Here is a 25823-nt window from a genome sequence, read left to right as displayed (position 1 = left end):
GTGGTAATCTACGACAAAAGTCACAAAATACAAAAAGCCCGTAATTTAGTACTCTGTGACTACGATGTTATAAATTTTATTCAAATAAATGCGCGCTAAATTTCCATATTAGCTTTGGTATCACCCTTATTTAATCATATAGACTTCCTTGGGCCTTTCATACAATGTGCAGACTACTAGGCCATCAAGGCATTAATATGGATGAGTTATTAAAAATTAATTTGAGGTAGATGTGTTATTTTGCAATGGAATTAATTTTCCAAGAAGGTATTTTAGAAGAACTTGAAATGAAAAAAAAAGACTGGAATCAAAGTATGCCATGCCGCATTGCAAATATTGTAAAACTCGGCACCTCAAAACATGGGAGTTTTAGCCTCTCCGGTATTGGTAAAAAAACGGAGGTAATTTTACCATGGAAGGTTTCATATGATTGTTCTGCTTAATAGGTATATAGCAGAGCTTATGAAAAAATGGTCCAAACGAAGAAATAAGAACCAGAGCACCTATAAAAATTCGGCTCTTAATTAATATATATATTTAAATTTATTTTTGTTTATAAATTTATTCTTAGTCTCCAACTTATAGAAGAATACAAACATTTCAGAAAATAGGGAAGTGTGCTTGTCATTATTGTGAAGATATAGAGAGAATGGAATGGGATGGTCCCCTCCCTATATGTCGATTAAATTTGTTTGGAACTGCACGCTGTTTTTATTCTAAAGATCCATCAATTTAAAGTTGGCGCTCTGATTTTCTTGCGTCAGCTTAGGTACAGATTTTCAATATAAATATGATTTCAGGACCAGATCCATTAACAGTTGAAGCAGCAAATATGTTTCGCATTTCTAAAGAAAATTTCAGAATGAAAATAAAGTATTCTGCTAAAGAATAGTTTCGTTTAATGTTTAATTTTGTGTTAATTATACAATATATAATAAATGTGATACTTTAGTTAAACATATTAAGTAGCGTTTTTATGTATTTCAATTATATGGCATTTCCTATTCCCAAAAAGCGTGTTTAATGCTATCGTTACGCCTTTTATGTAAATAGTTATTTAAAGAGAATTAATTGCAGCCTTGACTTAATTTCTTTGTGCGTTGTGTTGCGATAGTGTAATTAATTTTGTTTAAAACTTTTGGCAACCCTTATTGGGTGTAATTGTGATTTTCGTTTGTCTTGTTCATGTTTTCTAGTTAATAACAATAAACGTAAAATAGTTTTTTAAAACATTGCTTACTATTATGTTTGCGCATATTAAATTCAGGAGGATTATTCTCCAATAACTCAAAAACTGTTCAAGGATCGTTAAACCAAACTAGGTTCACATTTTAAAAGATTGTCAACGTGAGCGCTCAAATCTCCTTTTTAAAATCTTATAAAACATCTCATAAAAATAATCCCATCGTTTCTTCATGTTAATCGTTAATTTGATTTTTGGGTCAATCACCGTTCAGCGATCCGAGTGGAGAGAATATACGATTCGTCAACATCGATTCCAATCACTCGATTTTTATTATAAGACTGCTCTCGCATGGCGGATGGAATCATTAAAAGGATTTTACGTTTGGAAAACGAATCAAATCTTATGATTTCTTAGCGTCCATTTAGTTGTATAATTTGAAGATAATATGTGCAAAATAAGTCCACGGATTCAAGTTTAATCATCACTTCACGACCTTTATTTAACCAGCCTTTACTTATATCACAATTAGAAAAAACAAATGTTAAAACGTGGCGATTGGAAATCACTAAAAAATTTTGCTGATTGCGCTTGTCTGGTTCAAATCCATTTTCGAATCGTACCACCAGGAGGACAAAAAGTCAAAGAGGTATCGAAAAATTTTCAGAAGCAGAGGCTAGTTCAGCTTATTAACTATGGTCACAGAACTAACCTTATTTATTCTAATCTCAGCGCCCTCTAGTGCAAAGGACTAAAACTTAAAGCTAATTGTTTACGTTTGGGCCCCATGGATGGCGCCAACAATTGGAATAGATTATGCTTTCATTGCTACAGCACTGTGGTAATCTGTGTTGCCTGATCAAGCTGTAATATTTTTGATTATTGAGGAATATTACGTTTTTATTTCCAATTTATTCTTATCCTTCTGATGAATCGGTCTTCTATGTGGCTATCCCAAATTCCAAAAATTAGAGTTGTAAGACCATGTTCTCATTGACGTTAGGCTAGTTTTATTTTTCGCAATTTTTGCACTATTGGAAAATAATCCGCCTGAATTTATTTTGCAGTATTTTTTTTTAGAAAAATATGCTATACAGTTCTTAACTAGAAAAACGAACATGAAAAACAAAAATCTATAGTTAAAATTTTGCAATGGGGGTTGCCGAAAGTAATAGATGTTTAATAGGTCCCTGATTCTTATTTGTTTTTAGTCAAGAACAATTATTATGTAACTTGCTTGTTTATAAAATAAACAAACTCTACTGTTTTATTGTTTACTAATTTAAAATTGCTGCAAATTTCAATTGTGCCGCATCCGCCAATAGTTAAAATAAGGGCATCTACCGTCACAACACACCTCATCAACAAATTGGAACAGATTGCTTTTTAATTGTGTTTAGATTGGTTGCTTACTTTCTTATAAAATATTTTATAATTTTCCATACAGAAGAGTTTTAAGCTTATGTTGGCAATCTTGTGGCATTACACATTATGTTTGTTTTATTTTTTACAGAAAATTTTTAAATTATTGTAAAATACTGCAGAGGAGTTTAATGTGCCATAGTGAAACACTATGGCATGTAACTTTTTGAAAACTTGTGCTATAGAAGTATTATACTAAAGTAAACACAAGAACAATGATCGGGAGAAACATAGAGGGCAATAAAAGATTTATTGTTGATCTTTTTTAATCTAATTAAGTAATTAATAAATTATATACCAAATATACTTGCGTAATTTTACATTATGTATTACTTCTGATGAAATTTCTGACAATTCGGAATGAGGGCCAACACAGAAAAATTAGTAAAATAAATGTCTTCTTAATGTCGGAAATAAATTCTGAGCAATAAGCCCAAATAACCACATCAAAAAAATTGAATCTCGATCATAGGAAAATATCTAGGTACAATGCCAACTTTGATATAGTGGGGCCTCTAAAAATAGCTGCCGTGGTTAATATCGCTCCCAGTCACACTGTTAACCTGCAGCTAAAAGTAGATACACAAAAAAGCGTCTAACTATGCTATTTGTAAATAGTGCACCTGTTTCTGTTATATTCATCGTTTTACAATATCCGGAAATTATAAAATGTTCCTTGCAAGGCGAAGAGTAAGTTTCGTACTTTAATGTCAATTCGTTAAACAAAATATAAATTTCGTTTAAAGAGTAGCGAAATGGGCAAATACCATCGGCGATCAGTTGTGGATGCTTGGAAGAGAAGTGACCAAAATAGCGGAAATAGGCCAGGTATGAAATGAAAACTGAGGAAATAAACATATTTTGAAGTTTTCCCAAAATAGAAATATGGACATTTGAATGCCGGAGTACATGCAACTGATCCAACCACCTTGCTCGCTGAAATAAAAGAAAATATTCTACGTATGATGGATAGAAAAATGGACGCAATTAGGGTAACGCGCCAGTAATCCCATATTTCGTGAATGTATGTGTGTGTGTAATATATTTTTAGTGCATCCAGCAAAAAGCGGAAGCTACTGCTGAAGTGGCGGAATTTCTAGCGGATAAGCCTTATACTTATTACAGCTCCAAATACTCACCTCTGGTGGTTTCGGGGGTAAACGGAACTAAAGAAATAAAATTGCCTAAATCGTTGAAGAAAAATGTTCAAATGTATTTAACAATGCATCTAAACAACGATACCCATTTTTATAATCTTCCTGTGAATACAAGCCATAGTTCTGTACATGTACCGACTAATGTCTATGATAAAGGTGCGTGGACCAATATTTAAGGATATATATCTGGTTTTGCAGGGAAACGAAATATAACCAAATTAAACCAGTGTCGGTTTGCTGCTAGAACGCATGTGGTTTATTGTCACAAAAACCAGCACGCCACGTTGCGATGCATTTTTTTTTAGAATGTTAGAAAACATTTCATCAGAATTAAAATCCGCATGCAATCTAAACAAAATCGAAAACTAATTTGTTTTATTTACAGTTTATACCGTGTTATCGCTAACCAATATCAAATTGCTGCAAATTACAATTCTGGCGCATTCGCGAAGATTGGATAAAAAATGCGCACCTCCATCATCACAACACGACGAACCAACAAATTGAACTAATTCGTTTTCGATTATACTTAGATTGCTTGCGAACTGTACAATACCATAAAAATAGTTACGTTGGCAATCTTGGCAATATGTTCAGCTTTTCGTTAGCAATTTTTCCATTACTACTAATAATAATGCGCCTAAATTTAATTTATGCGATTTTTATTTAATAAATTTAATAATGAAACACCATAGTACCTAACTTAAAAAAATGTGCTACGCAGTTATTGTTCTGAACTAGAAAACAAGAAGGAAAACGAAGATAATAATAAAAATTTGGTTTCAACTAAGACTACGGACCTTACTTAATAATATTTACAAACTCTCTTGTTGCTAAATTAGGCATGCAACAGAAACTTTGACTCCTATAAAATGTTTTACACCATGATTATTTTATCAGACGACATGAACTAAGGTAAGTTATAAGGCTTAACACAAGCAAGAAAATTATAAATTTAAATTGTTTCACTGGCATAGTGACAATTTTATGTTTTAATTAATAGCGACCAATTATTGTTACACTGTTTAGACATTTACCTGAATGAAAAATTTTTTGAAGTAGAAGTCGATCTTCGCCAGGAGCAGAGTTAGCTTGATTAGTATTTTATTATTAAAGCCATCAACAATTTTTAAAATTTATGTTATTTGAAAAAAAAATGGAATATATTTCAAAGCAAGAACCCGTTAAAGCTTTTTTGAAACTTTAAAAAAAGCAATTCTGTTTGTAGAAAATGCAACTGCTGCTGCGATACAATGGTCCGAAGAATTGGATAGTGTCTTCGCGCAAAATTATAAATCAGATCCTGCTTTGTATTGGCAATACTTCGGCAGCTCTACTGGGTTTATGAGGCATTATCCAGGTATAACTAGACAACTTTTAGTGTTCGACTTGTACTTATATTCTGACTTTTAGCTATGCATTGGCTGGAACATAAAAAAGAGATACGAACTCTATTTGACTGCCGCATTCGCACTTGGTTTATCGAAGCAGCTACTTGCACAAAGGACGTTGTCATTCTGATGGACAATTCAGGTTCAATGGATGGTACAACGGTAGGTTTTAGTTAGAAATCTCGGGCATCAAAAATTGATTAATTTTTCAGGAATGGGGAAACATATCGGCTCACTGACAGCGTTTAGCATTTTAGATACATTTTCTAATAACGATTACGTCAATGTATTGAACTATTCAGAAACTACCAATTACATAGTGCCTTGTTTTGCTGAACAACTCGTCCAAGCGACCAAAGAGAACATAAACATATTCAAACAAGCAATCGAAAAATTGGAGCCCAACGGAAAAACTTACGTTGAGCAAGCTCTTGTAATAGCGTTCGATATTTTAAATAACGTATGTTTTTCGATGAATACGTTCTGCGGACTCTTTAAGTCTCTTATTTTAGTACAGAGACATTCGAGGATGCAACAATGAAAATAGCACGAACTGCAATCAGGCGATCATGATTATAACCGACGGTGTGAACGCAAATTATAGCGATACAGTGCTGAAATTAAATTACCTGTTTAATGGCACGAATATACCTGTTCGGATATTTACTTATCTTATCGGGAAAGAAGTTACTAATGTGGAAGAAATTAAATGGATGTCTTGTGCAAACAGAGGTATTTAATTGGAAAAAGAGGTGCATGCAAATATGGGAGTTCAAACTTTTTTCAGGATATTATACCCACGTTCAAACGTTAGAACAAGTAACTGCTTCCGTTCTACAATATATCTACGTAGTGGCGCGCCCTTTGGTACTACAAGAAGAGGATCATCCGGTATCGTGGACTCATGCATACGCGGATGTGACGGTATTTGTAATGTATGATTACAGAGTGTCTCAAGAGAAAATTTAACTTTATTCCTAGTACGACGACGCTACAGATACCACAATTAATGAACCGTATAGACTCTTAACATCAGCCGCGATACCGTGCTTTGACACTAAAATAAATAAAATGAACGATACCAGAACCGCTGAGTTGCTGGGAGTTGCAGGAACGGATGTACCTATAGATGAATTCAGGAAATTAACTACTCCATACAAGGTACAAAAAATTTTGCATTAAGAGACAATCAGAACCAAAAAAAAATAATTTTTAGATTGGCGTCAACGCTTACGCTTTTATAGTTACCAATAATGGGTACGTTTTGATGCACCCCGATTTGCGTCCAGTGGTAAGTTAATTAATATTACCGTTTAGCTGTGCGTGCAATAATCGTGAAGTAGTTCGAAGGTATATTAAAGGAAAATTACAACAGCATAGATTTAACTGAAGTTGAACAGCTAGACGAAGACCTACCTCCTAGAGAAATCAGTGAAACTCTCTTAAAACTTCGATTTGCTTTAGTCAATGGTTCGGAAGGAAGTATGCACGACATTAAAATTAAATACCATTATGACGACTATAAAAGAACCGCGGAAGAAATTTACGATTATTATTTTGCTCCATTAGAAGGCACTCCTTTTTCGATTGCCATCGCGATACCAAATAACTACGGCAATTATTCCCTAAAAGTAGGTAATCAAATCGGTACCAACAGGTTTACGGGGGTAGATTTGACTTCGTTTTTCAAGGGAAAATGGAAAATACACCCTAAATGGTAGGTACTTAATCCATTTCTACGCGATTATGAATTCTGCATAATGAGCTGGTTTTAGGGTTTACTGCAAGTACCATTATTTAGAAGGTCACGAGTTCGCTACCGCCGAACAAGAACTGCTGCATTTTCTAGGAAAAATATACGATAGAGATTTCAAATGGGAGAAACAATACGAGGCAATGGAAACCGAGGATATAAATCAAAGTGATTTAATCGCTTCATTAATTTTTATACTTACCGTCATTACATTTATTTCAGTCGAGTGTGGAAGAAAAACTCTCGATGATGACGATTATTATTGCGACGAGCAGCTAATGCAGAGGCTCATCTTCGATGCCAAAAATACTTACGAACCTTTCAACGAAAAATGGACGTTTCAGTCCCAAGCTGAGGAAGATCTTTTCCGAGATTTTAGAGTGTCTCTGAGATTTATTGCGACCATGAGCGGCCTTACTCGATGGGATATCTTCAACGAATCTGTAAATGATACCAGTAGTAAAACGAAAACCAAGTAAATTTAAATCTCGTTGTCGTTTTATGGTATTATGATCGTCTTTGCTTTTAGAGAATTCGGAGATTTACATCCGAGAGCCATCGACGAAAAATGGTATAAAAGTGCCGTGTTGCAACATCAGTTTGATACTGAATCTTTCGTATATTCTGTGCCGTTTGATTCCGCGATGACTAGCAATGACATTTTAGTGACCGGAAGCTACGCAATATTTGTTAAAGATGCCGGAATTGAAGCGCCCGGATCTGTAGTTGGTTTCCAGTTTCATCACAAAAGTTTCACCAACAAGGTGAACGAAATTACTGACAAATTATCGGTATATACTACAAAAATTATTAAAAAACAAAGTGGGTTTCTATTGGTGCAAATTTTAGAATCAGTGTTCGCATTGTGACAAGTGCAGGGGAAATCTGGCATGTTACATTATCGATAATTCCGGGTATATTCTAGTATCGGAAAAGGTAGCCAACGTGGGAAAGTTTTTCGGGGAAATCGAGGGCGATATTCTAGCTTCTATGTTAAAACAAAATATTTTTAAAATGAAAACGTTGTATGATTATCAGGCCTTGTGTAGAGAAGAAACTGAACCAACCCCTAGTCTGGGAATACAGAATGTAAACTAAGTAATCACTAATTTTCGATACATTTTTATATAAATTGTACATTGTTTTAGTCATTTTATCCGTTTGCTCAAATCGGAAGCAAAATTTTAAAAGCAATAGTTTATATAGTAGGTCAAATAAATCTTCAACACATATTTAATCCCATATTCACATTAGCTCAAGATATGTACGAAGATATGGAAGGTAACTTGACCTTTCACGGGAAACGCGGAGATTAAAATAGTCATTCTATATATAGGTGCCTTTGCGTCCAATATGTCCGATATTGAGAGCGATGATGACGATGATGAAGGGGAAGATTACGACTCGGACGCGGAAAAAATCGCCAAACTGTTTTACCCTTGCGAAACAAAAGTTAATCTCTTTATGTTACAACAAATGTTATTTATCAAAGATAATTTTCATGGCGAAGTAACAGACACAGATAGGTGAACCCACCAACTATCCCACAATATATCAAATTCATTTATCGCCATTTCAGACCATACTATATTCAAAGAATTCCTAACAGTAATCTTGCGTTTATCGCTATAGAAAACAAAAGTCCTACCATTAACAAGATAACTTACACCACAGAACCTCAAAGGATATCAAACGCACCAGTTTTTACGTCGGAAGAAATGAATAGCACATTATTGGCTTGTCACAAATTGTATTTGAATTCGTTATATCGCAGAAGACTCGCGGGTTGCTACAACGAACATCCCCTAGTAATTTATAAGTATTTTCTAATTACATACAAATAGGATTAATATTGTATTTTAGGAGCATGAAATTCAAGCCTGCGGCAAGTCAACAACTCTCGTAAAAAATTCTTTCATTCTACTTGTAACGTTATGCTATATCAACCTTTAAATATTAAAATAAAAAATATTTTCGCACAGAAGTCAACAGCAAGTCAAACGAAGAGTCTCGAAAGGAAAATTAAACAGCCGCGAGGGATGGGAATATCGAAGTCAGATCTTGTGTTTGGTTTGTTAGTTTTCCTTTTCAAACATTAAAAAAAGTGGTTAACTATGTTCCACAATGAATTTTACTTTTACAATTAAAGATTATATACATTGAAAATGTGTTTTAATTGAGGATTAATTATAATCTACTTGGGATTCCGGTAATTTCATGTTATATAAGATGTAGGTTACAGTATTTTTTTCAAAAATATTTTGAATCCGATTGATCCGTGGACAACCAATGACAAGTAAGTAACCCTTCGTCTCTTTTCATTTGTCAAAAAATGTGAAACGTAAACAATTAAATGAGGTTATGTTTTTTGTACATTTAGCAAGAGAAACAAAAATTTACAATTAAACGTAATGGGAGATGATCCTAAAAAAGGTGAACCTAGCAGCATTTTTCATGGTCTTGTAGTACTCACAGCTCCATTGTTTATGTTTTTCAGTTATACCACCTGGCTGGAACGACCCTCCAATGTTGAATTACAATCCTACAAATCCACCTCCCAAATCCAGGATATCTAATAAACGGGTAGCATTTCCTTTAACCACAACAGCGAATCAGAGGGCAACAGCATCTGAAGTGCCAGTGTGTCATCCATGTAATAATGATATATTGTTAAAAACTAGAAACAATTTTGATCAAATACTGCTTGAAGTGAATGACGAAAATATTAGAGGAAATATAAAGGAACTTATATTGGTTTGGGAACAAGGAAAATTTCCTGTCACTATCCAAGAAACATTGCACCTAATGTCTCATAATTTATTGGAAAAAAATGTAGCAAAAGCCAAGGAATTGCACTTAAAGCTTGTGATGGATAACGCACTGAGTTGTAGCTCGCATTTATCAGTGCTGCAGCAACTAATAAATTGTTTTGGTTGAAGGATTTTTTTCTTAAATGTGTTTTTTGAGTTGGAGAATGAGGAGGAAATAAAATTTAAGAAAACTATTTTACTATAGTTTTTATTAATCAACTATAATAATTTTTAAATAAGCATAGACCAGTGACCAAACTAATATCTATTTGATTTCAAATTTCCCTAAACAATATTTTAGTGTCTTATATAAATTAAATATTAACTTTGGATCAAATATATGTCAAATTTTGTGATTGGTCATGTCTGTGAACACTATTTGTTGTAAGCCTATCATTGTGCAACTTAATCTTACGGAAAAAATCGTTTTACATAACAATCACAGAATCTGATTGGACAACCATTTACCTATAGAAGAGAATTCCTATTATCATCAAGAGGTAGAAGTGACTTAATAATTTCGCGGATCAAATACAGAACATCAAAATGTCCAGTCAGATTTCAGCATATCATAAAAACATTTAATATCACATATTATTTAGAATTTCATTTATATACAAAGGTGCACTTGTGTAAAATGAAAATGGTTTAATATTTTTATTATAGAAATCAGTTTATGGGTGGCTTTAATATAATGCATAAAACAAGCAATGCTGCGTTAAGATCATCAAAACCAATAATTGTTGCTGCTGTAAGTGTTATTTATCAGAACGGATTTTGTTATAAAAAATAAAGTTAAATAAAAGTTAAAATACAATTTTCTTGACCGATGGTGGATGCACACGTTTTTGAAATTTCTTAGGTGCATAGAGTCCAAACGCTGTAACAACCCTATGTCACTAATGAATGCTGCGAAGACCTATATGAATCATATATATCATATCATATTAAAAATTGTACATTGGTGCCGTTTGGAATTGCAACATAAATATATTTATAACAATACAATGGTGTTAAACTTACAGCGATTTGATTTTTTAATATCTATGTGCAAAAACTTCCCCTAAGCCTACAGCTAAGCGCTTTAAACTACAACGCTTCTTCTACTTGATTTTTGGTCAGGAATATATTGCTCTAAATCTTCAGGCTGTGCATTTAATGCAGAATAATCTACAGGAAACATTGCTGAAGGCTGTTCAGCTGGTGGGGCTCCTAGTATGTAGTGCCCTGAACCATTTGGGTACCTTCCCAATAAATAATTAGAAAAACACAAACGAAATGATCTATAATGAAGTGGATGATCGCCATTCTGGAAAAAAAATCATAAAATATATTTCTATAGATATATAACTGACCCACTGAAGTCATAGCTTGGTAAGCAATATCCAATAGTTCTCCTACTTTCACTGTGTTTAGACAAAGGACTGATGAATAAAAACAAGCCAGCTCATCTCTTGTAATGATACCAGTCCCTATAATAAAATTTACTGATTGCTTATTTTCCTTTCTCTTTTATAACTGCTCCATACCTCCTTTATTGATCACTTGAAACAGTACTTTGACAAAAAACTGTAGCCAAATTGGAAAATCATTAAGAGTTCGGGATCCTTTTATTAATTCTGCCCATGTGTGTAACCATCCCTCTTTGGTAATATAATTTAAGTTATGAAGTTCAAAGCCTAAAAATTAACACTGAATGAATGGGTTGTATGTACTTTTATCACATGTGCCTTTAATAGAAGTATTTTATAACATAAACAAAAAAAACATTTGCTTGTGTGTAAAACAGGGTGTATTGAAATAAACAAAAACAGTTTTCTTAAAAAAAAAAAAAAAACATACAACTTAACTATAATTACCCTACCAAACTTTTCATCTGATATGTCTGTTAAAAATGATGATATAAAACCTCTTTCAACTTCCCTTAAAATGTTAAATTCTGGTGAATTTACTGACCAATCAGCAAAATGCCTTAATCTCTATGAATGTCCAAAGCAGCATAAAAAAATATATTATTAGGTTCTTATAAGCACATGACCAATGCAGTTTAATAAGAGGTACCACTACATTAAGTAATTTTTTCCATTAGGCAATTACTATTACTTGAATGCTTGACATAGTAAAACAAATTAACTCTAAAATGTATACCTCTATTAATGACTCAAAATCTTGTTCACAAACTAGATTATCTTGATCATGATCCAATAAATAGCTAAAAAAGTGTGACAGTTTATGTTTCTGTATGGGTGTCAATGTGTAAGAATCCTTATGCTCATCTGGTGATTCAATACTGAACCTGTCTACCCAGGTAGCTTAAAAATAACAACAATAATTAAATTCCAATCAGTTCATAGTAAGCTATAACTTACTCCATATATGAACACTCCATCCACTCTCCCTGTAACTATCACTTTTTAGACTATCATCCTCAGCTTTAGGAACATTTAAAGCTTCTATTTCTGGCAGTGTTCTCCATCTTTTTAACAAATCCTTTGTCTTATCTTTCGTCTTGTCACAAGCTTGTCTCCAATTTGAAATTATTTTTTGAGGCACTTTAAGTGAAGCGTCTCCATGAATTTTTTGATTGTCAGTCTCATGTTGTAGGGATTCGGTTTTAAACTGGATGCTACCCTTCTTTAGGCTCCCTCCAGAACTTGATTTGTCTAAACTTTTTGTACTTTTTAGACTGGAGTGTGAAGTACCCAAGTTGATACTGTTGTCTCTACTACACTTGCCTGTTGTTTCATCAACAGAATTACTATCCATTATTGCCTATTATATTAACATTGCAGAGGGTATACACTCTCATTTCTATATACATAATTGGGCACAAACATTGATTATTTGTCCTTTCTTTTCCATTATTGATATTAAGTATAATTTTGAAGTCATGTCCAGCTGAGAATGACATTTAGTTCTTCTTCAATTTGAAGGATGATTTTGCCCCTACTATATAAGAAGAAGTATGTCAACATCGTCAACAATTTCTAACCTCAACTTATAACCCACCACTTGTAAATGGTATCTAAAAATAGTGTTTTAAAGCTCTAAATAGACCAGCGATGTTAAAAATGATAGCACGAGTGTTCAGTGCGCTGCGTTTTTGGCAAATGATAACAAACATTTCTGAATCGATTTGTAACTAATTAATTGTCGTTTTGCATTTGATTGACTAAAAATGCCTGGAAAAGTTAAGGTAAAAATAATATCTGGTAAAAATTTACCTGTTATGGATAGATCTAGTGACACAACAGATGCTTATGTGGAAATTAAATTAGGAAATATAACTTACAAAACTGATGTTTGTCGAAGAACATTGCACCCTCGTTGGAACACAGATTGGTATAGGTTCGAGGTAAACTAACGACAAGGAGCCCAATTTGCGTTTTATTTTTGAGTCTACATTGTAGCTTGATGATTCTGAGTTACAAGACGAACCTCTACAAATAAGAGTTATGGATCATGACACTTATTCTGCAAATGACGCGATCGGAAAGGTTTATCTAAATTTAAATCCTCTTTTATTGCCTGCTGCCGGCCAACTTGCTGTGGGTGATAATAATCCTCACCATGAAATATCTGGTTGGATTCCTGTATATGATACAATGCATGGCATTAGAGGTGAAGTAAATGTTACTGTAAAAGTTGAATTATTCTCAGACTTTAACAGATTCCGGCAATCATCTTGTGGGATTCATTTTTTTTATTGTAAGTTTAGGGTTAGTTATTTAGTTGCAATAAATCATGACTTGAACTGGGTGTACATTCCAATCCATTACAATTTTTGAGTCATATCAACATATATAAATGCAGCTAACTGGGAAAATGGAGCTGAACTACATTTTTCTAGACAGTTAATTACATAGCTAAAAACAAATTATTAAATTACTTAATCTACAGCTTCAATTTTCCACACTAGGTACCTACATTAATGTATATAATCCACAAAGTCCACCTTGGTTGGGTAAAATGGACCTGACGGCCACAAAACCCTGAAGGTATTAGATGGAGTATATCTCTCTCTCAGGTGCCTTTTAAGGGACCTTACCCAAATAAAAATTCAATGATATTATAACCAATTGTTATTTGGCAAATCCATCAATAAATAATATATTTATACTGTTGTGTCAAGGCAGGGGCTGGCCAGATAACAGTCGTCTCTAATGTCGGGTCCTACCGACTAATTAAAATCTGTGACCGAGAGGAATTGCCAATTGAAACTCCCAGAAGGATAGGGATTCGAATTCGAAAATACTTTTTTGCAAATGAATAAACACACTTTTTGTATTTTATCTTCGAGGGAGGGCGGCATTATCAACTTCCAAATCGACCGAGTGTACCAAAAAAACAATAAACAAAATACATGAAATCAAGTACTATGTACCGCGTCATATGAAGATTGATCCGTTAAAGTAAATTTTGAATGGTATTAAAATTATTAGTTTTTTTGCAATATATAGGTACAATTTTCGATATTAAAAATATTACGAAAAAACATGGTACTTTGCATATAACTAAAAATTAATAGTTAATCTGCAAAATCTGTTTTGTTAGTTACTTTGTCTACGAAATTTGTTTCCAGCTTCAAACATACCTCAAGGTTATCAAATCAAACTAATTAACGGCTTCGTGGAAGAGTTAATAGTCGATGATGATCCGGAATACCAATGGATTGATAAAATTAGGACCCCGAGAGCGTCAAATGAAGCAAGACAAACATTATTTTTTAAGCTTTCTGGTGAATTGCAAAGAAAAATTGGTGTGAAAGCTTTAAATTTAGGAAGCAATGCGGTTATCGGATATAAACAATGTTTTGATTTGGAAGGAGAGTCAGGCATTGTAGCGCGAGGGATTGGAACTGCGGTTACCTTGGTTAAATTTGTTACTTTTTCACAATCTGTTCCGGAAGCGGCCAAAGACGAGTAAGTGTTTATTTTAATACAATAATATCTGGCGATGTAGAAAATTGCGACGTTTATAAATAATCATTAATAAAAATGTAATTTTCTTCATCTTTATTATTAATGACATCTATCTATAATTATACATCTTCTACGCGCATGATAAATCTACAACTAAAACAACTTTATTTCTTGGATTCAGGAGTGCTTCAAATTATCTAAACTTTGTCGGTGATGGTAAAAGCTTCAGCTTACGCTCTTCCGGCCAGAATCGCAACGCCCCATTCAAATTTTCCGATCCATGTTTAAGACCAAAATCAATTCAATGTACATCAACTCGCATTCCCAAAAAACTTTCTAAACGTCTTTATACATCTTTAGACTCTAGCTCCATATCTACCTCTGTATCCAATCCTAGTTTGTATGAAGACCATACTTCATTAAAAACGTTGCTAAGTCAGGAAGACAAAAGAGGCGAGTCTGTTATGTCGAGAAGATTTCAAAAGTTCAAGCGTTCCCAGAAATCATTGTCCAGAAAAATGACAGCATTACGAGCTAAATTAGGTGACGGAATTGGAGAGGAAGCCGATGAAGATACTTCCGTAACTAGTACGGAAAAAAGAAAATTTTTTAAAAGAGCCACTAGTGAATCCAGTGTGATGGCGGAAATGCTCGCGAGATCCGTATTGCAAGCCACAAATAGTTTAACTTGCGTACTCGAAATGCAGAACCCACCTAAAGAGGATGATACCATGAAAAAGCTGGAACCTTTAAGCAAATTGTTAAGTCAAAGTCATTCTCAGTCCAGCATATTGGAGGATAATATGAGTGAATTGCAATCAGATTCCAGTTCAGATACTAGTAGTTCTTGTTCAGATTTTGAATATGACAAAAGTAATAATGACTTAGAAACGATTAGTAACGTCATAAGTAATATTGAAAAACTGCAGAAGTGTTTACCCAGGGAGGGTTTGCAAAAGCAATATTCGTTACCGACATTGTCCACTCTCGGATATTCATTTGAATCTGATTTAGATTGCATAGGGAAAAATAAAAAGGTAGAACAAAACGAAAATTTAACATTTATGTCAAAATTTGTAGAAGACTATAAAGAAATAAATTCTAATGTAAATGAAAAACGTCACGATCAGTATTCAGGTAATGGTAAGGCTGGTGAAATTTTAATAAACGACAGTCATAGTTGTGACGATGATAAATTGATTGCATCGGTAAATTTCGACAAAGTTGATGTAGAACCCAAACGTTTGGTGAAAACTGCCATGCAAACTATGCTTTTGGAAAAAGTGAACATAATAGGTGCCTATTCGCCGCCCACGTCGCCTAGTTTGGTTGGAAATTTCGCTTTTAATGACGTCAGCGAGCAAAAGAAAGGCTTCATTCCAAAATCAGCCAGTGCATCTTCGTTTTCGGAGTACGCAAAACAAATTGATACGGTCCTGGGTATACCGTTTCAGTCCTTAGCGACATTAAAGACTGAGTATTTGAAACACTCCCAACCGTGTTTATCGAGCCCTTGCCACGTTACAATACCCAGGAATCACACGTATAGTTGTTTCTCAGATAGCGATTTACATCAGCCCAAAATAACATTATCCCAAGAAAAAGAAACTATAACGAAGAATAAATTCAAATTTTTACATATGAAGATTGGCAGCCACGACCACAACAAACACCGCAAAAACATATTATCGCGCATGTTAAACATTAAACATGAAATAAATAAGTTAACAAGAGATCAAGAAACCCAAACTTCTAGGGAAATATTAAATACTCCTTGCCCTTTCCAATTCCCCCCCACTAATTATTCTAACACCAGTTATGAAATTCAACATTTGCACCCTGGCAATACGGAAATTGATTCAGGGGTTTCCCACGCTCATAGCACTACTAAATTAGCATGCATAACATCTAACAGGCAAACCCATTCATCTGCACAAGAAAGCAATGGAACAGGCGGCGGATCCAAGGAAGAAGACGTTCCTGAGGCCAACAAACTATCACATTCGCCAGTTAAAATCAGTTTAGCCTCTTTGCATCGTAGATCTTCCGACTCTGATTTGAGTGTTACTCCTAAAGGTGAGCTCTCACGTTAATGTTTCGCAATGATACTATTTTTGCGAACAAAAAGTGTTGAAATGAAATCTGTAGCAGAAGGAAGTAGGTACATTCGTTTCTATTTAATTATTTTATTAAATTAGTTGTTTGATTAAAATGTACCTACTTCTTGATGTAAATAATTTTTAATCGGTATAAACATAGTTTATTTATTTAATCTTCTTACCTTAGGAATATTTAGCAAAAGTGAGTATAATGCTTGATACAAGTGGTATTGGTGTTCCTTTTGTGTTTAACTGGGCTACATGAACTTCACATTCTTTTGCTCAACGATAAACGAGTCATTTTTGTTATAATTTCATTCCGGATACTTTATTATGTTTTATCTTAATAATTTATTACAATTGCTCTGCGTGTCTTTATAGCACTGTACAACAAAAAAGCTTGCGTGCCCTTTAGCTCCGGAAATAAAATAATAAAACGTTAATAGATTCCCATAATTAAATGTTTAGGGTATAGCAGCTTGCAGTTTTCTACCCTTTTATAAATGGTTGTAGGTACCAGCATTAGTTTAAATGTTGCTAACACTCCGATATCTTAAATTTTAGTTATAGGTACTGTCGGCGATGCTACATTAAATGCATGATACAAATTTGTAATCGTTGAAATTTTATAATAATTATAATATCCCTCGATACGAGTTTTTAGCAAAAAAAAGCGAAGGCAATACATTTTACAATTTGTTGTTCTTGTAACGAAATTTCTTAGCAATACTAAACTATTAAATGGCATTCTCAGGGAACAGCTTAACCGGAAGCGACAGGTCGACTAGTAATACGGCTGCTTATCTAATGAGGAACAACTATATAAGAAGAGGGCAGCTAAATCAGGACAATTTTGAAATGCTGGAGTATCCATTTCTTACCATGAACACATTTCCCCCTAAATTTATTATTCATATAGGTTAGCACATAGCAATTTGTTTTTGTGTTAGTGCTCGTGGTTTTTCAAGGTGGCGCTATCAGTGCCAGATCAGTAAAACTTCTCGAGAGAATTACTAACGTTGAAGAACCAGAATCTAGAGACAGCTGGTGGTCGGAACTAAGAATGGAAATAAGGTCACACGCTAGAACTTTGAATTGTAACGCAGTTTTGGGCTATACCGAGTCTGCAAGCATATGGTAAGTCCTCCTTTTTTACCGACAATAAAGTATTTTCAATAAAGACAATTTTTTAAAAACAATGCATCATTTATTATTTTATTTATTTATTTTGAAATAAAAGATTTTAATTTATAGCGAAGATGTGTGTGTGTTGAGCGCTTGTGGTACCGCTGCCCTAATAGACTTCAATAATTGCTCAGGGAGCGACGATGACAATTTATCTAATGCGCATCTTCTGCACAGGAGTTTAAAAGAAGTTTCAGATAAGGAGAAATGTTCGGTACTCGTTTCGACTTCTCGCTTTTACGTTGCGGTATATTTCCTCGTTTGTCGTAGAATGGTTTTCAAAAATCGATTCATGACAGTCCAGACCACGTCGGCAGTACTTCAATGTGCGCAATAACTCATTTGCCTTACGACGAAAAAACGGTACCTGTAAATGCGAAAGTTTTAAAGTGCCCTATGTGCTTGTAAGTGTGAAATTCGTCCTTGTTTGCACGCAGTCTAGGTCAGCGGCTGGATTTTTAGCAAAAGCAAAGTTCCAGAGGTTCTAATAGCCACCATAGAGCCCATAGAAAACATTCCAAACGTTGGGAAAGGGTGTTTTATTGAATCGCACGTTTCGCGGCCATTAAAAGATGTTCGTGGCGAGTACATAGCTAGGGAGATATCCGACGGTTTGCCTTTCTTAGAATACGAGTTGCACCGAGTAATAGTCAATAAACTTAAAATAAAAGGGATGAACGCTATATTTAGCTTAAATATACGCATTTCAATCGGAGAGAAAATGTTGATTGGGGTTGCAACTGGAACAGCTATTTATTTGTCATCATTGCCTCCCCCTGTGTTACCCTTGTTGGTATCCGATCGGGTATCTGATGAAAAAATTGTCGCCGGTCTGCAGGAAATGCTTAACGAAACGATAAAGAAAAACCGGGAAATATACGAAATCAAAGTGGGTTTCCTGTCTTTTCTTATGTGTTCAATTTTGTAATTATCTATTTTAGAATGACAGTCAAAATAATAAATATTTATCGGATGAAGATTCGGATGAAGAACAGGCTTCTCTGGATGTCACGTGCGCCAACAAAGATTGCAGCATATTGGAGGTACCTCGTAGCATGTTTTTTGACTGCAGTCAATATTAAAAAAAAATTTAGATGGACGATCCGGAAGATGCTGAAGTAGTTAACTTGCTCATGGAAGAGAAGGTCCCTGATGGATTTCACGTTGTGAACACAGAGTCCGTTCCGGGTTTAGATGATCTGGAAATAGTAAAGAATCTTCAGATGTTCATTCAAATTTACAGAGCGAAATTCGTTTCGCCGTATAATTTGCAAAAACACTTTGTGCGTTTGCAACAAAGTATTTACTTCAAATTGCGTCGAATGATTCCGTGTGCCCTTTGTGATTTACAGTTTAGGGTCGATTTACCGGAATCGGATGAGATACAACTTTGCGTTATAGGTGACACAGCCTACATTTTAAATGGGTTGGGGTTACGATATTGTTTTTAGGTATGGCACTTGGTTTGGGAAAAAAGACGCGTCTGCCAGGAGTGTCTGTTCAGTCAAGAAGAGCAGGTGGTATGTTTTATTTCTAGAAGTCACATGCAAGTATGTTAATACATTTCCAGACGAAGATTTAATTTTCAAACTTGACGAGGACAGTTCACAAGATGCGTCGCATATTTCTAAATCAAATCAACCCAGTCTTAAACATCGATCAAATAGATCGCCATCGAAATATAGAAGCCAATCACTCAAACAGCGCCACGTAACTCGTAGCCTTTTGTTTTGCTTTCTTTTAAATCATTTCTTGTTGTAGATTCCGAACAAGGAAATGCACGGAGTTGATATTACCCCCCTTTCGTATGTCCCAGGGGGCAACATTGAGCAATATCTGGGCAATCTGAATTTCTTTTTCATTAGAGAAACCACATCTATAAGAGAGGTAACTTTTTTTTCTGTTGTTTTGGGTCTAAAAAAAAAATGGTTTTAGGAAGGCGGTTCTAGCGGTTTCATCCACAGTTTTATCACGGAGGTATTAGCAATAGTGAGATCCCATGTAACGGCGCTCGGCGGCAATGCGTTAGTTGCATTCTTCATCACCGAATGTGTACTTAATCATAATTTACACAAAAATCAGGTGAGAAATGCGAACAGTTATCTATTCATCCCACTATCCGGAATTAAGTTATTTGATACAAATTAATTTAGATCTTCCAAATTAATATTTGAGTTCCGCAAATGATTATTTATCCTGTTTCGCCCTTCGCGCTTTGTCGTAAGGATATTGATTAGAGTGACAATCGCAAATAACTATCAGATTACACCAGCGTTACTGGAGTAAGTTAAATAGAAAAGCGTCTGATTAAAAATCGAATGTAAAGTGTCCTTGAAAAATGTTATAATGGTTTCGCGTCGAATAGTGTAGACAGGAGTATACAAGGTCAATTTGTTTTAAATCCAATTTGATTTTGCAAACAACGAATTTTCTTGACCAACACGAAGTTCATTTCCAATTTGCAGATGGGAGTAGGATGGGTGGGTACAACTTTAAATAGTATGCGAGAAAGTAATTAATTAACACTTGAATTCATTTACTTGCTCTTCCGCTGGTTCTATGGATAGCTGTCAGACGCATAAATTGAATAATAATTAATTTTATGAATGGGTTAAGTAAGAATAAGACCGAGTTTCATCTAATTTATGTTTCGCAATTAAAAGCACAACCTTTCAAGTGATTGATCTCTGTTTGCGATATAATATTTTTATATTTACACTCCGTCGCACATAACTCTCACAGTTGATGAGCTGTCATTTTGCAGTTCATTTGCAAAGTACGCTTGTGCATAAAATTTTATGACATGATATTTTCATCTTATATTTCATAGGCTTCATCTGTGGAGTGCATCCCATTTTTCTCTCATAAATTAGCAGCGATGACATTTTCGTGAATTTGATTTTGAAAAACTTTATTTCAGGGTCAATGCCTTATCAATGTAGGTGGAGATGTGGTTTCTGTTTCTTATTACAAGGAGGAGGTCTGATGGTTCTGTAGTTATGATTGTGTGTCTGTCGACGGATTGTTTCTGCTCAAAAAGTACCATGGCAAATATTAGTCTTCGTTCTCAATTGCTGAAATTTTATTGAGGCTGAAAGCTAATAATTAATTATATTAAGTTGGCATTACCTTGTTAACATCATTAGCGGCAAGGAAATACTGGCAATACCTAAGACTCGATATTCGCAGTTTTTTAAGCATAATTATAAGACAAATGCTCACCTGTTTAGTCAAGTCTGATTCCTAAGTTCGTTTGGCAATAATATTTGAGTGATAACTACATTTAAAAATTTATACATGTGAATCGAAGTACTTAATTTGAGTGATATTTATCTTTATAAACTTATTAATTTTGTTCGACAATTTTAGCTATTGTATTACATGTCTTACCCAATAAGCTTTGCCTGTGATTTAGTAGTTTTTACATATAGATGTTCGTTTACGTTATTTTTCCTCTAAACTACATGACTCAATTTCAGTTTATCAATTATTAAGAATTACAAATTACTTTGCGCTTTTTTGATCTTCGTTGGTATGTTTGAAATATATATATATATATATATATATATATATATATATATATATATATATATATATATATATATATATATATATATATAATTTTTAAGAAATAAAAGATGTTTTTCAACTTCCAATGAGTTTATTTTGATTCCCAATCTTCTTTTGAGTTTAGCAATGTCTACTGTGTCGCAACGTTGCGATTAAAATTATTCAATATTCCATTTTAATGGTCTTGCATAGGTACGAAAACGAGCTTTAAAAATTTTAAACAAAATAATGTTGACTTCGTCCAAAAAATATATGGGACCTACATGTTTGTCGAATAATTTTAAAGATTTGATAAAAAATTTTGCTCTCTAGCGAACAGAAAATCGGAATAATTTAATACTAGTTCAGAATGCCGCGTCATATAGTAAGTACATACTCAAAATAAAATAATTTATTTATTCTAGCGATTTCTAAGATTAATGACGAACTGGTGGATGCGTAAATTGGTTGAATTCTTTTTTTAGCGAGCAACTTTAAATTACAATATCGTGCTTACTGTATATTAAACAAAATAAGGAAAAATCCCCAGACAATTAAAGGGAAATTGACTTTTTTACAAAACCAATCATATTTATCGCCGTTCTGTTTTTAGTATTCACAGTGACTGTTTAAATACGATTCTCCGCAGGCAGAGGTAAAATTAAAACCCGGAGAGAAACGTCGCAATTATAAATATATATTTATTGGTAATATTTTAAATTCATTCATTTTAATTTACATGTTTTAATAACGACATATTTATAACGACAAATAGATAAATATTGTTACATTTGCGACATTGAAGCTGGAATAATCAATTTTAATATATGGACACCGAAAGCGATTAAAGTTGGTTCAGCGTTGCATGTAAACATTTAAATTCCAAATTTCCTTCCAAATCTTAGAAATACATGATCCACGTCCTGTCGTTTGGTGTTCAGATTGGTATTTCTTTCGTCCACAAGTCTGGCGCCATCTACAAAAAAAACAAAATGATTGCAATTTAAAAAAAAATTGAGATTTCTCGTGCGTAGGTACAAACATCTAAATTTTTGTCTAAAAATTTTTAAAAAAGAAAACAAAAACTGTTTTCTCTTACATCCATCTTGTTGCACTGAGGACTCAGCAAGAGCTTGTTCAATTGCGTAGCACAGTTGTCTTAGCTTGGGATTGATTTCCTGTTGAATGTTGTTTGGTGGGCAATTGATGACAGATGATATTGTTGTGGATAACATCCAGCAGCAAAAGAAGATGACAGAAAATCGGAAAACAGTGGACATTTTTGTAGCTTGTAGCATTCTAAAACAAGTAAAAAAAATCATCAGGTTTGCGTAGTATTTTTAATTTGATTCGAATCTGGTAGATTGATACCAATATGACGGTGCCCAATTTAAAAAAAAAAATAATATGACTAAATTTTCTTGTATTAGTATCTAGCATATTCGCAAAATGGTAAAAATATAAATCTTGAAGATCTACGATTTATTTTAATATGGTATCACCGTCAATCACGACAATCTCTTATTACCGCAACAGAAATTTAATTCAACCCCTCTAAGTAAAATTTTGTGGATATTAAGTCGTTGAAATGCTCAAAATCTGTTCCGCAAAGTTCGATTTAAATCAAAACGATTTGCCTTTGCATTTAATGACTTTCAGTTCATTTCGGGATTCGAAACAATTTACAGCGACAGCTAACGTAAATAGAATCAATTGGTGAAACACAACACGCATTTAAAGTGCGAAAATGTTTTCCATTCTTTTGGTATGTCTAGCTTTTGTCCTTCTAGATAGTAATGAATTTCATTTTCGTTTATAATCAAAAAAATAAAATTCAGGACCGATAGGGGCACATACAATTAACAGGAAGCAAAAAAATATACCGCAAAGATTAATAGCATTATTTGATCAACTTAACATTAACAACTTAATATTATATTTAAAAAAATAACAGATAACAGATAACAGATTGAAGTTCACAAGAAAAAATTGAAATTTGCTCACCGATGCGAAAAATTTATCCCACTAGTCGAAATTACAACGTGCAAATACAACTTACCCTTACTTCTTACTTGGTGTGAATGTTTTCCGTTGGAAAATGTCTTCGGAAAAATTTGCTTGCAACTGTGTGTTCAAAAGTGCTGGAGACGTTTATATAGAGAAAGCCCACGCTATGCGCAATACCTCTTGCTGCAACTTCTGCTTGCGGTTGGTTTGTTGGATTTACTCGGAACGTTCTCTCTTTTTAATCTCAAAGTTTCGGAAATACATGCCGAATTAAATTCTTAATTAACTATTTTTTGTGTAATACGTTTTTCTAAATAAATTTTCGGTATATTTTCTGGTGATACGCAAACCTACCACTAATTGAAATTTCTAAGCGACAGGCAAGCTTCAATTGAAACTCGACCTCTACTTTATATGAGGTGAAGTAAAATCTACCGTACAAATGAAAACATTACATGGATTTAAGCATTTGAGTTCTCCCTTCTGTTCTTAATAGGATTTTTTTATTATTTATTAACGTTTTCCTCAGCCAAGGTTATTTACCGAAACAAAGTGTATTGACGCTCAAGCTAGAGCAGATGTTCGCATCACATTTTTGCGGTATACAATTCGACATTATCAAAAATTAAGTGTCATTATAACGTGGCTATCGGATCTAGAATAAACATTTCGTTAAAACCAATGACAAATCCGGATTGCTTTCATTGTATACGGTTTCGATTACCTTTATTAATGTGTGTTTTAATATATGATGCCTTAACATTTGAGGTGTAACAACTTTGCTGGGTGGAGGCATTCCATAAAAGTTCGTCCCTTATCGAGTTCGCAGCTCAAACTTGTTGCATGAAGAACGCTAACTGTATTTTAATGGTTTTCCTATAATAATTCGTGTTGGCTAAATCTACCAAGTGTTTGATAATCCAATTTTCTTCAATGTCTATTTTTTTATGTATATATGAATCGAAAGAGTCATTTTATAATTTTTAAACACGGAGGTAATTTTTTTTCTTAAATTTCTTTTTGGGGGTCATTTGGAATTATTTTTTACAGCTACTTGCAAATTAACATAAATGCTTTTAAATATGAATTTAATTGTTATTGTAATTGGGATCTCGAGACAACTTCGTTTCAAAGTATTTCACCGTATAAGGCTTTTTTAAAATAAAGCATTCGTTATTAACATTATTTTGGATCACTGGCTATAGTCGTATATAAATATATGAAACTATTGCAAAATTAGAATAAACCAACATTGTTTCCAAAGCGGATTAAAAATTGAAATGAAATAATTCGTCATTTCTGTTCAATGTTTGTTTAATAAATAGAGACCAATTTGGAAAAAAAATACGAGCTTATATAAATTCGAACAAGTAAATTTGTTTAAGGAAATTCATCAAAATTAAAGTCGAAAGTTTTTTTGTGGTAAACGTGTTTGTGCTTCAAAATCTAACCGTAACTTTTCTATTCGATTTAAATTTAATTGTCTCCGATAAAGCAATTTGTTTTCCATATTTTTCCAGCCTTGTTCGCTTTCCTCGGTCAATTCCATACATTTTGATGTTAAAATATTTCGTGATAAATATGTACGTAAACATGGAATTTTAATATTTATTATTTGTTAGAATGTCGTACCGTTTATCAAAATAACGCTAGCCGTTTATTTTTATAGCTGTTTGTCGCGGCTTGTCAATTATATTACGTTTTATCGTTAAGTCGTCTCCGTTTTCCAATTAATTTGATTAAGATTTACCGTCTCAATTTCCCATTTCCCGACGACATCGCAAGCATGTCACATATTATTCGAAAAAAATTTTTTTCTTTACAAAAGGCAGTATTTCTATAGAAATTTGAAATTTAAGTTGAGCTAAGAAGGATAAGGCGTGCCGTTAGAGTAGCAAATGCCTCTCCAACGGCACATCTTGAATAAATATCAACTGAAAGGATCAACTGTAGGCAAATTCGACGTCCATTAACACATAATTGTAGTTTATTGTTCGTGGACCAATTAGGTATGCTTTTTTCTTCAGTTTTATTTTTTCAGTCCAGGATATTTTAAAATCTAAAAAATAGCGACTTTTAATATAATGTGCTATAGTTATTGTATATAAAGATCAATGGAGAAACGAGAAATAAAAAACAACGAAATGTTAAAAACCTACAACAAAATTATATGTGTATTATATTAATTAAATATTTAAGAAAACCTTTTTTTTTCATTCATTTAAATTGATAACTCATGCCGATTCCCGATAAATAGATAGATAATTTACCATTTTAACATGCATTATGCATTACGACCATATCAGTCCATTTAATATTTTAAAAGTTAGGAACGAATTAGTAAT

At 33.5% G+C, this 25823-nt stretch overlaps 3 protein-coding genes across 5 annotated transcripts; 2 read left to right on the top strand and 1 right to left on the bottom strand.

Annotated features, from left to right (window-relative positions):
* The first annotated feature begins 3175 nt into the window (after positions 1-3175).
* LOC132695705 (voltage-dependent calcium channel subunit alpha-2/delta-3) lies at positions 3176-9056 on the top strand. The gene is given in 19 exon segments (XM_060660134.1): positions 3176-3295; positions 3352-3433; positions 3487-3597; positions 3657-3918; positions 4991-5122; positions 5176-5307; positions 5366-5613; positions 5666-5885; positions 5941-6314; positions 6370-6444; positions 6497-6870; positions 6929-7074; positions 7129-7381; positions 7436-7697; positions 7756-7995; positions 8055-8187; positions 8243-8432; positions 8486-8714; positions 8770-9056. Coding segments are annotated over 19 exon segments (3642 nt in total). The 5' UTR covers positions 3176-3206; the 3' UTR covers positions 8860-9056.
* Positions 9057-9958: 902 nt separating this feature from the next.
* Positions 9959-12626, bottom strand: LOC132708579 (uncharacterized). Of its 2 annotated transcripts, XM_060680975.1 has the most exons (6): positions 12086-12626; positions 11865-12028; positions 11581-11695; positions 11246-11395; positions 11076-11188; positions 9959-11025 (listed from the first exon to the last, which is right to left on the bottom strand). In XM_060680975.1, exons 1-6 carry the CDS (start codon positions 12480-12482, stop codon positions 10801-10803), a joined length of 1164 nt encoding a protein of 387 aa, XP_060536958.1. In that variant the 5' UTR covers positions 12483-12626; the 3' UTR covers positions 9959-10800. The 2 variants fall into 2 exon arrangements, with proteins under 2 accessions (XP_060536958.1, XP_060536959.1); XM_060680976.1 differs by lacking the exons at positions 9959-11025; positions 11076-11188; positions 11581-11695 and having other exon boundaries at positions 11251-11395.
* Positions 12627-12709: 83 nt separating this feature from the next.
* LOC132708578 (C2 domain-containing protein 5) lies at positions 12710-21449 on the top strand. Of its 2 annotated transcripts, XM_060680972.1 has the most exons (16): positions 12710-13071; positions 13127-13424; positions 14299-14638; positions 14820-16714; positions 17492-17656; positions 17706-17874; positions 17992-18136; positions 18193-18326; positions 18385-18811; positions 18864-18965; positions 19017-19323; positions 19374-19442; positions 19493-19632; positions 19684-19809; positions 19858-20004; positions 20843-21449. In XM_060680972.1, exons 1-16 carry the CDS (start codon positions 12895-12897, stop codon positions 20906-20908), a joined length of 4707 nt encoding a protein of 1568 aa, XP_060536955.1. In that variant the 5' UTR covers positions 12710-12894; the 3' UTR covers positions 20909-21449. The 2 variants fall into 2 exon arrangements, with proteins under 2 accessions (XP_060536955.1, XP_060536956.1); XM_060680973.1 differs by lacking the exon at positions 17492-17656.
* The last annotated feature ends 4374 nt before the right edge of the window (positions 21450-25823 follow it).

The sequence above is a fragment of the Cylas formicarius genome, unplaced genomic scaffold (genome assembly GCF_029955315.1).
Source record: "Cylas formicarius isolate icCylForm1 unplaced genomic scaffold, icCylForm1.1 PGA_scaffold_12__32_contigs__length_19106922, whole genome shotgun sequence".
NCBI classification, from domain to species: domain Eukaryota; kingdom Metazoa; phylum Arthropoda; class Insecta; order Coleoptera; family Brentidae; genus Cylas; species Cylas formicarius.
Note: the sequence above shows the minus strand (reverse complement) of the source record. Positions and strands in the feature narration are given on the sequence as shown.

Bases quoted from the DNA above. Each gene is read 5' to 3' on its own strand.
- LOC132708579 (XM_060680975.1), bottom strand. From the start codon at position 12,482: ATGGATAGTAATTCTGTTGATGAAACAACAGGCAAGTGTAGTAGAGAC. The intron at 12,029-12,085 runs GTAAGTTATAGC...GTTATTTTTAAG, and splicing joins ATGGAGTGTTCATATATGGA to CTACCTGGGTAGACAGGTTC. The intron at 11,026-11,075 runs GTGGGTCAGTTA...TTTTTTTTCCAG, and splicing joins CTTACCAAGCTATGACTTCA to AATGGCGATCATCCACTTCA.
- LOC132708578 (XM_060680972.1), top strand. From the start codon at position 12,895: ATGCCTGGAAAAGTTAAGGTAAAAATAATATCTGGTAAAAATTTACCT. The intron at 17,875-17,991 runs GTAAGTCCTCCT...TTTAATTTATAG, and splicing joins ACCGAGTCTGCAAGCATATG to CGAAGATGTGTGTGTGTTGA. The intron at 18,812-18,863 runs GTGGGTTTCCTG...TATCTATTTTAG, and splicing joins GGGAAATATACGAAATCAAA to AATGACAGTCAAAATAATAA.